A 17,667-nucleotide genomic window follows, 5' to 3' on the forward strand; every position below is an offset into this window, starting at 1 on the left:
ACACGTGCATATTGGAAACAAACAATTTACTTTGTAACATTTTAGAAAGGACGCGTTGCTTCGCTTCTATCGCAATGTGCATTGAGCTTTGAGGTAGATAAAGATTGTATAGACCACAAGACAGCTAACTACTGTAAATATACACCAAACCACACAGTATAGTAAAATGATAGAGCTATAGAGTTAAAGCGGACACATACTACACATTACAAAAACCAAGTTGCGTCATCGAATGTTTGTAGTGTGATTCTGTTCATGCACGCGTTTAACACGCGTATTCTGTTCAAATGATAATAATTCATCAGAAGAAGGAGAACAACCCGTGGTATTCTTCTTCTTCTTCTTCTCTCTGGGCTGGTTTCCGCACTTAAACGTTTCCGTCTTAACCCGTGGTATTATTTGCCAATATGGAATAAATGCTCCCTGTTATACTAAATGTTTACTTACGTCTTTGTAGTACCTATTCTGCGTATTTAACAATCTCTTCCCGACCTCCACTGTCAAAGGTCACTGGTAGAGATCTCGTACAAGTGCTTCTGTATTTTTTGGTGCGAATAAAAAATACGCGCATACAACTGCGCTCCAGGCCTCTCTACACTCCAGGCCTGGACCAAGCTTCACTTACCGTAGTGAGTCTCTGCAGCGCGCTGAAGCGGTCCTCTTGCGCCGCGGCGGACTTCTCGAAGGCCTCGTGCTTCTTGATGAGGCTCTCCACTTCGTCGATGGTGTGGCCCAGCTCCTGCGACATGAGGTACGGCTCCTGCGCTATCAGCCACGCCTCGGCCACCGCCGCGTCGCGCGCGAACTGGTACACCTCCAGGACTGGACAAGAGAAGGTTTTACTTTAAAGGCCGGACCGCATTACAGCGATGATATCAGCGAATATTTCAATATACTAATGGCGTAAAGATTTACGAGCTATTTTTCTTGATCTACCCACGGTTACAGTTTGTTAGTTCTATAACTGAGCTGTATGGGTATGAAATGTGAAAAACACTAAATAGATAAATAGTCAACAAGATTCGAATTTTCATTAATTAGTGCATCAGGGTTTTTCTCCGCACACGAATACTTGTGGTTTCATGCCATCAACGCTCGGTTACAATAAGGAAATAATAACTCTAAGGCAATAACAATGAGTCTGGAAGGAAAGGAGGGCAACGCTGCCCAAGTGGCGTTGCAATGGCAGCCTGCCGATCGAAGGAGACCTAGTCGACCAACACCTGGAGGAGGTCCATTGTAGCAGACCTTAAGAGTGAGACTTTCTTGGAACCATGTCACGGCAATAGCCAAAGACAGGGAGATACGGAAAATATCTACTGCAGTCCCAAGTTCCACGAGGGAATGAAAGGAATCCAGCATCAAAACAAGCTGTTTATCTCAGTCAATACTCACTAAGCTGCAGGTTCTCCCAGCGCTCCTCCCAGCGTCGTAGCAGCGCGTTCCTCTGGTTGGTGAGCTGCAGCAGCTTGTCGCGGATGTCGGGCGACGCGTAGTGCTGTCGCGCCAGCAGCTCGCGCCCTAAGCTGATGCAAGCTGTGAAGTTGTCTTCCCGCGTCTCGATCTCCGCCTTGAGCGATTGGTGGTTGTTCATCAATAGTTCCACACCGCTTACGTCCCTGCAACGAACAATTTATAATCATAAAACTGGAGAGGCGTTAGCGTTCGTTTTGCACACCGTTCCTGTAGACTAAACAAAAGTGACACGGTACGGAAAAGGTATAAGTAGTCTAACACTGAAACTCGTAGTGAAGATACGGGCTTCTTTAGGTCCGGCTCGCGTCGTGTAGAAGTTATTTCTGTAGAACTTTCACGATCCATCCAGAGATAGAGCCCACATTATTTAAAGAACCTATTAAGATTACCTGTACCTACTAACTTGACTTGAACTACCACTTACCGAGGTTTCTCTCCAGTGTTCATGGAGCGCACAACGTCGTCCATCCACAAGGTGAGGTCCCGGACCATATTCAGGAACCGGTACAGATGGTCCGCGTCTTCCAACTTGGCGCGTCGAGCAGCACAAGCGGCCTGCAACGCTCGCCAAGCCTCGGCCACTTCCGCCTCGCGTCGTGTGATTTCGGCTGCCTTGTCGCCCGCGTACGACGCGCCTAAGCGAGCGCATTCCGCGCTTATCGCCTCGACCTGGACAAATGGTGGTATGATTTATCTATTGGTTTTCTAGAGTACAGTAAAAACGTACGTGATTTTTATTCTTTTCATAACTGAAAAATAGTCAACGACATACGACTACAATTGTGACGTTGTTAAAATATTCTTTTTTTATCTTTAATTTGGTTATTGTAGTACTTGAAGAAATTCTTACCCAACTAAATTTGGAAACACTAAATCAAAATTCTCATATCTGACTTGCACCATGTACAAAACATACAATAGAAGCCGAAAAGCTAAAAAAACATACTTTTAAACTGTAAACAAAATTTTATCTGACGTCATAAGAACTAAGCTAGAGGTTCTAACCTGTTGTTGCAAGGTGCTCAAATCCTGCATGAAGTTGTGGTGCTTGCGTTGCAGCACGCCAACACTGATGGCGTCTCGGCCCAGCTCTTCGCTGACGCCGCGTGCCTTCTCGTTGACGCGCTGCAAAGTGTCTTTGCAGTCGTGGAAGTACTTGTGTAGCTCTCGCGACGCTGCCAGCATCTGAAAACAACCAGGCTCATTAATCACTGCGCATATTATAAAATGTGTTTGATTGTTTGTTGGTTTGTCCTTCAATCACGTCACAACGGAGCAATGGGTCGACGTGATTTTATGCATGGGTATAGTTAAAGACCTGGAGAGAAAACTAAAAAAAAAATGGTAACGTTGTCGGAGTAGTCCATAACGACCATCAACTCGACAGCTACAGTTTGCGTTTTATTCTTACATCACTGTGCATAATTCACTGTTGGACATCGGCTTGTATGTGCTTGTACTACAACACATGACACTATCTGCCTCATACAGCAGTTTCCACTTTCTAGTCACTTCAAGATCATGATCTCTACTCCAAAACACGTCAGCCATCGATTTACATGACATGACTCGCCCACTGAAAGCTACTTCTTTTCTTACCTGTGTTCTGGTGTCAATAAGTTCCAGCAGGTCTTGCCAAGTTTCGCGTAAACCCTCCTTCCACTGCGCAATGGTAGCGTTGTCGGAGTGGCCCATAGCGATCATCTGGTCGGCGATCCTCTCCGCTGTCGCCACTCGCTCTGCGCCCACCGCTTGCGTTTCCCGCGCAAACTCCTTGAATCTCTCCCATAATAACTGCAAAAATTCGATTGCATTTTTAAATTGATACTATAATTGGATGGACTAATCAAAACAATGAATTTCCACTACCAATGCGGCATGTATCATTCTAAGATATTGACAGTAAAAGGAGAAACTAACTGTGATAATATATCAACGTACGCCTCAAAACGCTGGGGCTGGGTGTAGAAAGTCGAGATTTTACACAACGATTTTCAAAAATTTCACATTTCAAATTTCAAGCGAAGCTGGGGTGAATCAGCCAGTATGAGATATTGGCAAAGATTGATTATGTGTATTTATGGAAAATACCTAAATAATTTTGATTTTCAGCACCAATTTTCCTCCTTTTAAGGTCAAATTGATCGCGCCATTGCCAACCCTCGCTTTTTGCGAAAAATATACATTGCCAAGAAATCAGCACACCTCAGTGACAATTTTGGCTTGATTTCCATCAATTCCATCCGTTTCTCGTATTATGCTCAGCTGTGAGAAAATGAGGTTACTAATAGCACTCACCGTGACGTGATCGTAGTCCTGTCCCAACTCCTGGGAACTGGCGACCAGCTCCCGTTCAGTGATCCACTGCTCCAAGTCGTCAACTTCACGCGAGAGTTGGAACAGCCGCAGTGCCTCGTCCAGCTTGGCGCGTCTCTCGCCGGCCAGGTCTTTGAGACCCGCGTATAGTTTGTCCACTTGGGACTGCTTTACGGAGATCTGTTCACTGTTGAAAAATAATCACGATTATACATTTCAATTTTATGTATTACATTATAGTAACTTTTATTATTAAAATTTAAAGTTATTTAGTGCTGCATTTATACCAAAACCTTTTCTTGCTCTTGTTGCCAGTAATAATAAAATTTGTGAGTGATGACTGATGCATCAATTTGATTTCCAATATCGTTGTTCATTAGTTCTTTATTTATTTTCTATTGGGAAAAATCCGTATGTTTTTAGGGGTATCAGGGCTACATTTCTCTAAAATCCCGACAAAAAACCAACTTCTAGAATTGCTATGCTTTGAGTACGTTACCTCAGAGGGTGTTCCTCGCTCGTCAGTTGCCGTACTGTCTCGCCCAGCTGGCGGATAGTCTGCGCATAGTCGTCCACGGCCTGTTCCAGTATCTCATGCTTCTTCATAAGGTTCTGCGCGGAGATCTCGTCCTTACCGCGATCTTCCACCATCATGTACAGCTCCTGTTCGCTCATCCACGCCTCGGCCTCGTTCGCGTCGAAGAGGTACTGTTGAGCCTTCTCCCATTGGGCCAGATTGTTTTTACGTTGTTCGATGGCATCTACAAAGACAGGCATTATTTTAAAAAGAATTTAAAATTGCCGACAGCATCGCAAACATCTAAAGAGAGGCACAGATTAAAACTTCACCAAAAGAAGGCAGCAAACCATCAAGGTTTAATTTCCAGATATTTTTATATCACAATAAAAATCCCCATACGTCAAACAAAAATAAAATAATCATCTATCAGTTTGTTGTGATGCCACACAGAATTTGCTCATTATTGGCTACAATGCATTGCTCATGCAATCACAACAATTGAGATTGTTATAATGATTGATGCAGTTTTTCCGCAATTGACCAGCAGGACGCATTAAAGATATTGTTTACAGCAGCTAAAGAATAATTTCTACTAGAAAGAAATGCAAACCTTTAAGTTCTCGCCACCGCGCGGTGAGTTCTTCAATAAGCCTTTTAAATTCAGGCGCATCTTCATGTCCCTCGTCAATCAGCTTCTGTCCGTTGGAAATCACTGTCAGTATCCTCGGTTCATGGTTATCAGTTTCCGTTTTCAATGATTGGTTCTTCTTCTGCAGCATTTGTACATTGAACAATGAGTTGCCGTAGTCAGTGCTGGTTGCTAGCGGCATCTTCTCGTGGATCCATAGTTTCTCATCCTCGACATCGCGACGGAATTGGAAAGCTTCCTTCTTCTTGGCCAAATGGCGTTGGCGATCTAACAGAGGCGCTTTCAGTTGCTCGAAACGCTGTTCCACAGACTTCTTCTTTTCTTTGATTTCTTCCATTTTATCTGGTACGGTCTTTTGCAGGTACTCCGCTTGGGTTTCCAGTTCGGTGACCTGCTTCGCCTTCACGGCCATCTGAGTCTCTATCATCTGCTGCTTCTGCATGAGAATGTTGACAGATGCAAGATCAGTGCCGGTGTCTGTGTTTTCGATCTGCTTCTCGAGCTCGTTCATCCACGAGTCGATGTCGTCGCAAGTCTGGTGGAGGAGAACCTCGCGGTTGGCGTCGAAGAGACGCTCGCCCTTTTCTTTGGTCGTCGTCTGAAGGTTTTCGAACTGATCTTGGAGCTCGTGCATTTTGGGCGAGATGACTTCAACAAACTCAGGTTTTTGTTTCATGAGCTCCTCAGCCGCGTTTTGGACGGCGAAGAGGCGTTCCTTATTCGCCGCGATTTCGGCTTCGAACGCTTGATGGCGCGTCCATTTGGAATGGATGGTTTTGGCAGAGCGGTAGGTGTCGTCTTGTGCAGTGACGTTCTTCTCCTGCACCCATTCGCCGAGCTCGTCACAATCCTGGAGGAATTGGTGTAGTTGCAGTTGATCTTGTAATTTCTCCATCTGCTGTAATGCTTTCTCCCTGTTCGAGTCTCGTCGTCCTCTGATGCTTTCGGCCTTGCGTTGGATCTTATCGGCGTCGAAATGTCTCTCCTCTACGAGGCGGTTAGCGAACTGTACGACCGAGTTGATCTTGTCGTCGTTGGCCTCCATGGTGGTGAGGAAGGCTTCGTGTTCCTTGATCATGTTTTCAGCTTGTTCTAGGTTCGTTGGAGGCTCGGTCTTGGCAAGCCTGTGCATAAAAAATATGATTATTAATGTCTTAGAAAATTAACATAAAAAATTATTCCAATCTGTTTCAGCTCTTTGAAAACTTCGATAATTTCGTGATGGTTTTCGTAGTTTGGATATTATGGCGTCAGAAACAAATTTTTCACAAAGGGTAGTTGAACACAGAGAAGTGTATGGAGACACTACTGCCTCCTCTCCTCACCTGTGTTCCTGGTGCGACAGCAGCACCTCAGCCTGGCGCGCGTCACGCTGCAGCAGCTGCAGCTCGAGGCTCTGCGTCAGCAGCTGCTGGCGGTTCTCCCACATCTGCTGCAGCTCGGCCCAACCCTCGCGCAGCGCCTTCAAGCGCTCGCGCAGGAACATGTACTGAGGGTCGTCTTGCGTTGATGGCTCCTAAGAGATTTGACCAAATGTGGATAAAGAACATCTTGGAGCGTCTTAGTGAAATTCCGACTGTCTGTCTGAAAAGCTCCGAGACTAAGTAAATACATATAATAATTAAGTTACTGCTGTGTGATATTTGAAACACCCGGCAAAGAAAAAAAATTGTGCTAATATGTGAATTAATTCAAATTGTGCATAGTTTTTCGGCGCTGATTTATAGATATATAAAGGTAAAAATTTTGACACTACAAGAAATGGCTTTTTAAAATTGTTCATCACCATCAATAATACTCTCATCGATTTATCATTTTCAGTGTGGTTCAATCAACTAAAACATAAACTTACGGCAGTAATCTTCTCTCCATACTCCATCATCTTGGCATATTCGTCCTTATAGTTGTCGATCTCCTCCTTGATGGTTTGATGTTGCGACAACAACTTCTCTGCCTCCGGCAAGCTTGCTGGTATATCTGTAGAAACAACACTTTTTACAAAAGGCTAACTAGACACATTTAACGGTTCAAAAGTACTTGTAAAAGCTTAATTGAATAAAAATATTTTGAATTTATGGGGTTCCATACTCGAAGGGTGTCAACGAGACCCTTTTACTAAGCTTCCACCGTCCGTCCGTCTGTCTGTCAGAGGGTATCTCGTGAACCGTAAAGGTAGACAGTTGAAATTTTTACAGAATGTCTTTCTATTGTCGCTAATAATAACAAATAATAATAAAAACTTCAAACTGGCCGCTAAAAATTGTTAATCCTTGTACAGGCAGACAGACAACAGACACCGAAGTGATTCTATAAGGGTTCTTTTGTTTTCTTTGGAGATACGGAACCCTTAATCAATCATACGCACTTAGTATTTGAAATTAGTTCGGACGATAACGTCTTCTAAGCATTTTGAATGAACCGCACATTTCACATAAATTGTCGTAAAGGGTTGTTACCTTCGGAAGCGACGTCTGTCTGTGTCTTGGTGAGCCAGGCTTGGAAGTGGTCCACTGAACGTAAGAACCGGTGTAGGTCTCCTGCCTCTTCCAATTTCGAATCACGCTCTTTGAGCTGTAGACAAAAAGTTATTTTCAGTATTTGCTTCTACGCAGCCAAAATGTGCTTTTGTCGCGAGTCGGCAAGGGCCTAAAGCTAAGGATGTAAACCAACTTGTTGCCGTTTTTGCGATAGGAAAAATAGAGCTGTTCTTTGGTAAAAAATTACCGAGAATACTCAGGTATACTTAAGTAAAAGAATATTTAGTTACTCACCATCTGCGTGAGCTGATCCCAGTTGTCGGTGATGGTGTGAATCCTCTCGCGGATGAGGCGCGCCTCATCAGGATGCTCATCCTCGATCGCACTGGCCTCATTCTCCAGGGAAGTGATACGCGCCTGGATGGCGGCCAAGTCACGCTCCATACCCGATAGACGACGTTGTAGGGTCATAACACCTAGGAAAACACATTTTTGTCAAACGAATATTCCATCCAAAAAGGACGACACGAACGGTTCTAAATTGTCCACGATTGGGTCTTCTTCGGAATCGTGTTACCCCGGCGAAATCCCGGCTATAAGATAGCTGGGATTTCGCCAGCTAGGGCACACTATCTTAGCTTGGGCCCCCTGGCTAAAAGTATGCGTTAGTTTTGTGGCCTCACCAAAAATTGCCGCTATATGGCGTTTCTCGTACTCATATGAAATCTTAGTAGTAACTTAATAGATGGAGCGGTATCTTCAATCAATAACTAAGAAGCTTGAGTCACGGTAACGATAGCCTCAAGAGACTATTAGACTAGCATTACATACACTCACAAGGAGCTCCCTATTATAACTGTCGAGCCCACGGCACATGACGCCCATACAGTTTCTTGGTTTGGACAACTTGGCAAAGGATAAATTCATAAACTAGGATATATCCCCTAGAAAAAAGTTTCTAAGGGATATATCCTAGTTTATGCATGTAACTAATGAGCATGTAACTAATAAGTAACATGTAACTAAAGAGTTAGGCCTGGTTTTCTCGTTACTTAAGTTCTTAAGTTTCGAAACTTGACTTTGATATATCGATCGAGTTGACGTCAAGAAAATAAACTATAAACTTAAATTGTAAAAATTATTTTGGTATATTTGACTAACTTACCATTCAAATCCATCTCGAGGTTGTCAGTCTGTTGCAGAATGCGTTTCTTGTCCTCGATCCATGACACAGTCTCGCGACACTCGATGTAGAACGTCTGCACGCCTTGCGCGGACTTCAGTTCGTCTTTCTTGCCTTCCGCCTGTTGCAAAACCATACAATTTATTATTTTGGAATACGTATACCTGCGTATTAGCTTAGTTAAAGATAATTCTAGGCTCATTCTGGAGACATTAAAAAATAAGGACTTATAATATAGTGCAATTCAGCTCGCACGTTCGAAAGATACGCCTCTCTTTCTATAGAGTAAACTCTTATCTCTTATATCTATCTTTCTGTTGTGAGATTGAAGGGAAGCCGTCGGTATCTCGCGCCTCCGTAGGTATATATTTCGAGTCACGTGGCCAAGTAAACCTGGCCTAGTATTGCTCAATCTGAAATGACAGATCGTGTCCAAACCTCGTCCCAAATACGTATCTGTCTGAAAGTGCATACCTTATCTCTGAGCGTGCTCCAGGCGTTGTTGAGCGCGGCCTGGCGCTCCTGTATGGCGGGCGCCTGCGGGTGCTCCACGTGGATGAGTTGTCGAGCCAACTGGTTCACAACGGCCACGCGCGATGCGTTCGCGTTCATTTCCTTATCAAATCCGTCGTATCTAGAAGGAGAATGTTAGAATTAAATACATACAATACAAGTGATCGGCCAAGTGCGAGTCAAACTGCGACACCGAGAGTTTGGATACCTTGGAAGGATTATTGTTTATTTAAACTATTCGACTGCTCAAAAACAAAACAATCTAGTTGACACTATAATTTAACAACTAAGTTAAAAAAAAAGTTTCGCTACATTTGCCAAATTTAAAAAAACATATTTGAAACAATATTACAATTTTTTGAGTGGGATTCGAGCTTGTGTTGTCGACTGCTTTATGGGCAGTTAGACAACGAATTGAGAACCTTCTGAAGTCAGTCAAAAGACCTCCCTTCGTTTCCAAGATTGCAGTTCAACACACTAACTTACCTATGCTTCATAATCTCAACATCGTCAATGTCCTTGGGTGGCAGCATAGTATCCAGCATTCTGTCCTTCTCAGCGATCCATTGGTCGGCAGCATCGGCTTCGGCGAGCAGCTTGAAGAGCGACAAGGCGTCCAACAGACGCTGCTTGCGAAGTCGCGCCAACTCGGCCAGTTCGCCGTGTCGAGCGTCGATTGCGGCCAGTCTCTCGCGCACTTCGCCGCTGTTTGCATCTTCAGGACTCAATTCACTTGCCTGATTAAAAAAAATAGTTACTAGCCTGTCTATGGAAAGCTTAGAGTGAGATATGCCAAGACTTGGTTGTGTCTGTGTACAACTAGAAATAAGCATGTTTGATATTTTCTCATATTTTAATTTTAAATAAGTATTCTAATTGCCTACCCACATTCTATTTTTTTCAGAGCAGCAAACATCACATCAATATTAATATAGATTTTTTTGATAGAAATATATGTTTCAGAATAATTGTTTGTTGAGTTTGATGGCTTTCATTTATTGATGATCAGTTTCAGATGATTCAGTTAGTGAATAAACCCGCCACTTCTCAGATTTGGCCACAGTCAACCACACGGGACAAGTGCAAACTTCACACACCGTTGACATCAATATGTAGAACTTTTACGTATGCAGCTTTTCTCATGATGTTTTTCTTCGCCGTTAAAGCAAGTGATATTTAATCGCTTAAAACGCACATAACTTCGGAAAGTTAAAGGTTTATGCGTGCCCTGGATCGAATCTCCGACCTTGCGAGTAGGAGGTGGACGTCTTAGGCTATCATATATGGCTTATCTTTAGAAATGGTTGGCACGTAAATACCTGTTGCTTAAGTTGCTGAATGACGTTGGCATAGTGCTTCAGTTCATCCGTCACATCCTTGTGCTTCTTCAGCAGGCTCTGCACTTGCGACTCGTCAACGCCCGTGTCCTCAGATGACACCAATCTATGAGTAAATCACGAGATTATTAACGAAACGAGATTATTATTTATTGATAACATTAGTATAGAAAAAGTGTATGTATACAATCTCATAGATGAATAGAGGTGCTATTTTTAAGTCTAATTTACATTTTTACCAAAAGGAAGGATTATGATTTTAGCAGTCTATGTATGTTTATGCAAAAAATTGGGGTCTCTGAATTTTTATTGCTATCGTATCGAGTGGGATGTCAATTGAAAGAAGAGGAAATTCTGAGTTCATAAATATAGTACAATATTAAAATATACCAATAGGTACCAATCGATTGAGAAACAATTTTACCATATTTGAACGTTTATTAAGATTTTAGTTTTGAGCCATTTTTTGTTGAAGACATACCTGAGCGTGTCAAGCATCCAGTTGTCAATATCGTCCGCGTCGGCGAACAGTTGATGGTAGCGCACCGCCGCGTCCAGGCGATTCTTGCGCAGCGACACCACGTCCAGGAGGTGGTTCCATTGAGACAGGATGTCGCGGAGACGATCCTGTGGACCAATACCTGTTACTTTCCAGAACAAATGAAAGAAACAAGAAAGAAACCCATACAATAGTTCCGTTTTGTATGATCACTAGATTAAAACATGGGCGGCCTTTTTCATAGGGGCTCGGCCTTCAGCTCGCTGCGCGTTGCATTTCAGAAAAAGGACCCTGATGGGTTCGACACCAGTCAGGCTTACATCGACTAAATACGTGAGCCGCTACATTCTATACTTAAAATAAAAATCACTCACGATAGTTCAAACATTCGCGAAAGCTGCTTAGTAATTATTATGAAGATAATTACCTGAATCCGATCAGCGCCGAAGTGTCCCTGTGAGATGAGCTCGTCGCCGACCGCCGCCACGCGCATGAGCTGCGGCTCGTGGGCTTCCACGTCCGCTTCCAGCGCCTTGTGCTTCGAGATGAGGAGGTACACTGTACAGGAAAAAAACCGTAAATCGATGTTTAGCTGTTCACCCGCTAGCCAAGTATTATTAGTAAGTAACTGATGCCCGCGACTTCCTCGCGTGGATTTTACAGGTTTTTCGAAATCCCGTGGGAACTCTTTAAAATTCCGGGATAAAAGTAGCTTATGTGCTAGTCCAGAATATTATCTATCTCCATTCTTTTCAGCAAAACCCGTCTAATAGTTTTTTGCGTGCAGGAGTAACAAACATACAATTATTTTGAAATAGTTAAAAAATAACCACACTAACACCTCATTAATCAGGCGTCGCACGGTGCAGTGTGTATATTAATAAGGTGTTAGTGTGGTTATTTTTTTAACTATTTCAAAAGAATAAAACAACATTTTCAGTTGGCTTGCGACATCTTGAACAAGTATCGTCATATTTCAACAAATTAATCACAAAACAGTATTAAACTATACATATAAACCTTTCTCTTCAATCACTCTATCTATTGATGAAAACCACATTAAAATCCGTTACATAGTTTAAAAAAATCTAAGTGTATATAGGGACAGACGGCGGGAAGCGACTTTGTTTTATACGATGTAGTGAAGCAGTTATTTATTATAATCTTACCGGTAGTGAGATCATGCCCGATGTCGTCCACGGATACGATCTGCTCCTTCTCCTTGATCCAATTCTCTTCGTCTGCCATGTCCCAGTAGAACTGCCACAGCTTGCGGCTGTCTTCCAGACGCTTTCTGTGCAAATAAACGGTGACTACATTATTAATTGTTATTGATTTTGTCTATAATGCAACAAAGAATAGGAAAAAGAAAGTCTTGAATGTACTTGATCGCATTGCTAATTTAAAGAAGCTGTAGCCACCATGATGAATTCCAACTGTGACGTCACATAGATAGTAGTTGTTTACGTATCCGTGTGACGTCATGACAGCTCATGGACCTAAACAGAATAGCAGCTAGCGTTTGCGCGGAGAAAGAAATACAAAAAATCCATTTTTATTGCACCAATCGAGCGAATAAATTTTTAGTAAATTTTTCGGTATTTTAATATCACCTGGGGCTCAAATTAAGACACTTTTCAAAACAGGGTAGTATATTACCCGTATTATCATCCCAAGAAAACTCCTACCATTATGTTATTAATAGAAAGGTCACGACTTTCAGCAATGAGGGATACGACGCAGTAGTGAGTCTGAAAGGTTTACCTGCGCTCCACAGCAAGATGCACCAGCTCAGCATACGCGTTCTCGAGTTGCTGAATGCGTTCCACGGTGATGGCGGGGTCGCAAGGCCGGTAGCCGCCCTCTTCTTGCTCCAAGAATCTCTGCGAGTGGCCCACTACCACCTGCAGAAAAACAAATTGATATTAAAACACATCACCATCATAGGCTTGCTCCTGAAACGGCATACCAGATTTTTGCAACTCTTGACTCTCTTCAACTTCGTGTTAGAAATGTTGAGGAAAAACGTTTCGTAGATTGGATGTTGACAACACAAAGGTGCCAAATTTCACGGTTTCTCACTGTTCTGTGGTAGAACAGTGAAGGAATTTCATGGTAGGAAAAAAGCTTTACCTTGACTCTTTCTCCTAGCACGTTGATATCGGCTTCAACTAATGCGTGTTTCTGCAGAAGGTCTTCTACGCCCATCAGATGTTTGCCGTAGTCATCTGTTAGCAGACGCATCTTGATCTCTTCCATAGAGTCCAGGATGTATAGCATTTCCTAAATGAAAAACAAAATCAGTCATTAAAGGATCAATAAGAATATGCTCTACTAGCTGAGCCACCTTCACAGAATTTAAAAAATTCTAAAACACGTACTTCTTGATCGAAACTCCTAAAAGATACAGGGACAGTTTGCATCCTGGAGACAGACACGCTACTTTTTATTCCACAAAAAAGTTTCTAAATTATTTTTGAAAATTGATTAACATTGTCTTTAAGCCTGAATTGTTTTTGATATGCGGATGAAGTCACGGTCATCTTCTAGTTTTTCTTTAAAACACAATTGTATGATACCTGGAAGTTCTGTTGCAGGTGCAGCGACAGCTCGAGCCGCGCGCGGCGCGCGCGCAGCAGCTCCAGCAGGTAGGCCCACAGCCGCAACACATTGTCGCGCCGCGCACACACGCGCTCGATGTCATGGTAACTACGACAAACAAAAACAAGTTACAAAAATTTCGGTCGATTTAATCAATCAATCGATCAGCCTGTTTGCGTCCACGGCTGGACATAGGCCTTCCCAAGAGCGCGCCACCACACTTCCCACTACCCTCTTAAGGTGGTTGATATAACTTTCTGTCTCACTCACTTCTGCGAACATAACGTAAGTCCGATCTCGGGACATTCTGAACTTCTGCAGAGTGCAGACAAAATGTATAATGCCTTCCAACGAGCATTTACAAAGTCTATGACAAACAGACTTCAGTTGTGAGTGACGAACCTGTTCTACAGTAGGCACCGACCTAAAGATAGTGACGAAAAGCGGCCTGATTAGGTCTTCAACCTTATGTAGTTGTATGCTAGACAAAAGGCCCGGCAGTAGATATGTAAGTAACAATCACTCACCGTTCAGCCTGCAGCTCGGAACAAACAGCAACCACGGCCTGCACTCTCTCTTCATAGGCAAAGATGTCAGTTTCAATCGCCTCATGTTTCTTAGCCGCCGCCTCTACGGCTGCCAGGTCGAAGCCGAAGTTGTCCTGGCTCACTAGCCGCTGGTTCTCGGACAGCCACGTTTCACGCATTTGCGCTTTGCGGTTGAATCTGTAAATAATAGATTACATAAAAAAAGGTAAAAGTTGGTACCTATTTGGATTTTGGAATAAAAGTGAAGATATACTTGATTCACAATGAATAGAGGGTGAGTTTGTACGAAAGTGCGTCATTTTTCAAGGTGTATCCATGAAAATTGGTATTTGGACTACCAGTTAAAAATTAAAAAAATACATTATATACATACAAGTTTGAGAATTTTTGGAAATTCAATCCTAATTTTTTAAATTCCACATGGGCAAAAGCAGCGGCAGATCTGCAAATAAATTATTTTAGTGGAAAGTATAAGAACTTACCTAGCAGCAAGCTGTTCCAACTTCTCTTGACGGATAAGTTCCTCCCTCAGAGCAAGTTCGCGTTCGTGCTCAGCCTTCTCCAGGCGCTCCCAGGCGCGGTTGATGTCATGGATCATGCGGCCCTCGCGCGGCGTGTAGGGCTTCTGGTTGGCCGCGCGCATGCGCGACTGCAGTGTGAACAGTAGGACTTCTAGGTTGCCTTTTTCGACGAACCTAGATGAAAATGCAACGTTATTTATTGTTAATGACAAACCTGGACTTTATTCAGAATTACCTACATAATTTTGAAACCATATTACGTTCTGTCATTTTATCTCAAAACAGTATTAAAATTGTATAAAAGATACACAACTATCTTGTGCCAGCACTTGTTTATATTATAACTCATTATTTTTCATTATTAATTTTTGAAAAATCCTGATTTACTGAGTAATATCAATATGCAAGGGTTGTTTCAAAGTTCTAGGAATTCCTAAATAATTTTTTGAAGTGTAGGTAAAAACACTATCATAAAAATTATAAATTCTAGTAATTTAATTTGCGTTCTAGACAGCCATCCGACATTTCACCATATATTTCAGGAATTATCTGTAATACGTACCAGTGTTTTGATACCATGTTCGAATAAATGAAGACAACTTGTCCAAAACAGATTAGAATATATAAATAATTCTTACTTGGGAGGTTTTTCAACAGTACGATAGTTTGCAAATTGTATGAGCTGTTGGCGTACTCCTTCCAGAGAGTTCGCGAATGTTCTGTCACCCAGGGCTTCAATTGTATGCTCGATCCATTGCAGGAGATCGCTAGAAATAAAACATTTTTTAAAAACAGGGATTCTTTTTATAATCAAGGAACTTCAATCCCATGAAAATCGCTAAAATCGAATCGAATTGAAAAATGATTAATCGTGCAAAATGTTGGAAAAAATACCCAAGTACGGAACCCTCAGTGCGCGAGTCTGACTCGCACTTGGCCGGTTTTTTCTATAAACACACCACACCCATGTGTGGTGTGTTTATACGGTTATGCATATGCATGTGCATGATCATTAAGGTGCTAAACGACTTACGGCCTTTGACTGTATTTTACTTAGCAGTGCGACTAAACGTTCGATTAAGTTCAAAGTTACCTGGTGAGCGTTTCATATTCGTTCATCATCTTCTCGTTTTCCATAGCGATGCCAACCACCTTGCCGATCCTCTTGCCCTGTACAGTTTCCTGCTTCATCTTACTAAAGTAGTGGTAGTACGTTACCACGTACGTGATGATTGACTTCTCGTCTGGGTGTTCCACAGCGATATCTGTAAAAGAATATTATACTTTTAAGTAGCTGAAATATTGAACAATGGACATGTTGAAAAATTTAACCACATATACTTAATTAATTAATTAATACACATGTGAAAAATAAACCCAGTATATACAATAAGATATTGACATTAATAAGATCCAAATAAATTAGATAATTTTTATTGCGCATTCTCAGATTAGCCATTGCCCAAGAACTTATTTCCTTGTAAAGAATAGTAAAGCTTATCATTTAATTAAACTTTTACAAAATGTCAAAACTTGACATTGTTTTAAGAAATATGTTCCTCTTTTTAATAAATGAATGCAATATATGAAAAATAAACCCAACAAAGACGAAATATTGATTTTTATGGAAACCAAACTTAGATAAACTCTATGTCAATTTGTAAACTAGGCAATTCTCAAGAATTTGTTCCTTGAAAAGAATAGAAGAGCTCTTTGTCAAAATAAACTTTCACAAAATGATTTCCAAATAGTCAAATGAATTCAATCCTAGTAGGAAGAGTATTCAGAACCAGTAAGGTTTGGAATATCCTTCCTACTGAGAACCACTAGCAAGAAACTCTCTAAAATCCACCAAAATGAATCTGAAATGAACATTACCTTCAGCATCCAAAAGCTTGGTAAGCCCGAGTTTGTCCTCAGCGACATTGAAGGCATTATTCAGATTCTGGATATGATTGCTTCTGTGCAGCTTCTCAAACTGTATGAGATCAGGTCTGTGCTTGTGAATGATGGCATTAAAGGCCAACCCGTCACGCCAGGAAGTGGTGAAGTTGCGAACATTCACGTTGTTGTAGCCGGCTGTCTTCATTTGACACCACAATAGCAGAGCATCCTTAGCTGACTTGGTCTCTTTATTGTCAGTTTCTTCGATTGTGATGTCTTGGATCTGTCAACGAACAATATGATGAACACATTGATGGAGGGTGGATGGTCATGATTGAATGAACACATGTATGAGCTTAAGGAAAAAGAAATTCGAAAGACTGGTGGAGTTGACAATATTTTTAGTTTCTTTACTTAAAAAATTTAATGTAATAATTTAATGCATGTTGAATCATTTATTTCAAGCCTCGAATTAGTGTTTTTACTGCTTGTAATTCAATGGTCAGATTTAAAGGTCTGATTAAGTAACCATAAAGCTGAAATTTAGTGGAATTTAAGATTTCATGATAAATAAAAAAGTTGCAGATTTTTGGCAAAGTCGAACGAAAAGATAACTTAGTATGTAGATTAGGTACTCTTAGATAAATACAATCTTAGAGTTCACAAAAAGTTCACACCCTAAGCCTCAATAGCTCAATGGTTAAGGAGTGGACTGAATTCCAAAAGGTCGACAGTTCAAACCTCACTCATTGCACTATTGTCGTACATACTCCTAGCGCAAGCTTTAGGGTTAGTTGGAGGGGAAAAGGGAAAGCCAAGATGAATGGATTTTTTCCTTCATACTACCACGCTAGTTCAAAAATTAGGAGTCGAAGATATAAGTAACAGTTTCAAACCTGGAATCGAAGTATGATGGTCCATATCAGACCCAGGTTAAGTCTGGCGTTTCCATCGACAATGTCGTGGGAGCCCATGTTTTCAAGATGCACGCGTTGTTCACGCAAGAACTGCAAAGCCTTATCCACGTTCTCGAGACAATGGATACGCATCTTGCCTTTTGTTGGCCGGGGCTAAAAAAACATTAAATAAACCTTTAATTTTGTGTGGAACGTTATTATTATTAGGTATTATTTAATAAAGTTA

At 41.8% G+C, this 17,667-nt stretch overlaps 1 protein-coding gene across 17 annotated transcripts in view; it reads right to left on the bottom strand.

The window, feature by feature from the left end:
• LOC123873238 (spectrin beta chain) overlaps positions 1 to 17,667 on the bottom strand; it is a 73,024-nt gene that overhangs the window by 18,289 nt on the left and 37,068 nt on the right. For all 17 annotated transcript variants that reach the window (XM_045918004.1, XM_045918000.1, XM_045918003.1 and 14 more), the window contains 28 exons: positions 17,421 to 17,594; positions 16,519 to 16,807; positions 15,734 to 15,905; positions 15,279 to 15,407; positions 14,602 to 14,814; positions 14,099 to 14,296; positions 13,550 to 13,679; positions 13,104 to 13,253; positions 12,735 to 12,874; positions 12,140 to 12,264; positions 11,398 to 11,528; positions 10,953 to 11,098; positions 10,454 to 10,577; positions 9,621 to 9,871; positions 9,096 to 9,255; positions 8,604 to 8,742; positions 7,733 to 7,914; positions 7,418 to 7,532; positions 6,814 to 6,938; positions 6,287 to 6,477; positions 4,923 to 6,085; positions 4,292 to 4,553; positions 3,775 to 3,979; positions 3,076 to 3,270; positions 2,482 to 2,661; positions 1,901 to 2,145; positions 1,396 to 1,619; positions 626 to 822 (listed from right to left, as the gene is read on the bottom strand). In XM_045918004.1, coding sequence (XP_045773960.1) covers positions 626 to 822; positions 1,396 to 1,619; positions 1,901 to 2,145; positions 2,482 to 2,661; positions 3,076 to 3,270; positions 3,775 to 3,979; positions 4,292 to 4,553; positions 4,923 to 6,085; positions 6,287 to 6,477; positions 6,814 to 6,938; positions 7,418 to 7,532; positions 7,733 to 7,914; positions 8,604 to 8,742; positions 9,096 to 9,255; positions 9,621 to 9,871; positions 10,454 to 10,577; positions 10,953 to 11,098; positions 11,398 to 11,528; positions 12,140 to 12,264; positions 12,735 to 12,874; positions 13,104 to 13,253; positions 13,550 to 13,679; positions 14,099 to 14,296; positions 14,602 to 14,814; positions 15,279 to 15,407; positions 15,734 to 15,905; positions 16,519 to 16,807; positions 17,421 to 17,594 — 5,955 coding nt within the window. The remainder of the gene's footprint in view (positions 1 to 625; positions 823 to 1,395; positions 1,620 to 1,900; positions 2,146 to 2,481; positions 2,662 to 3,075; positions 3,271 to 3,774; positions 3,980 to 4,291; positions 4,554 to 4,922; positions 6,086 to 6,286; positions 6,478 to 6,813; positions 6,939 to 7,417; positions 7,533 to 7,732; positions 7,915 to 8,603; positions 8,743 to 9,095; positions 9,256 to 9,620; positions 9,872 to 10,453; positions 10,578 to 10,952; positions 11,099 to 11,397; positions 11,529 to 12,139; positions 12,265 to 12,734; positions 12,875 to 13,103; positions 13,254 to 13,549; positions 13,680 to 14,098; positions 14,297 to 14,601; positions 14,815 to 15,278; positions 15,408 to 15,733; positions 15,906 to 16,518; positions 16,808 to 17,420; positions 17,595 to 17,667) is intronic.

This window comes from Maniola jurtina, chromosome 16, assembly GCF_905333055.1.
Source record: "Maniola jurtina chromosome 16, ilManJurt1.1, whole genome shotgun sequence".
NCBI classification, from domain to species: Eukaryota; Metazoa; Arthropoda; class Insecta; order Lepidoptera; family Nymphalidae; genus Maniola; species Maniola jurtina.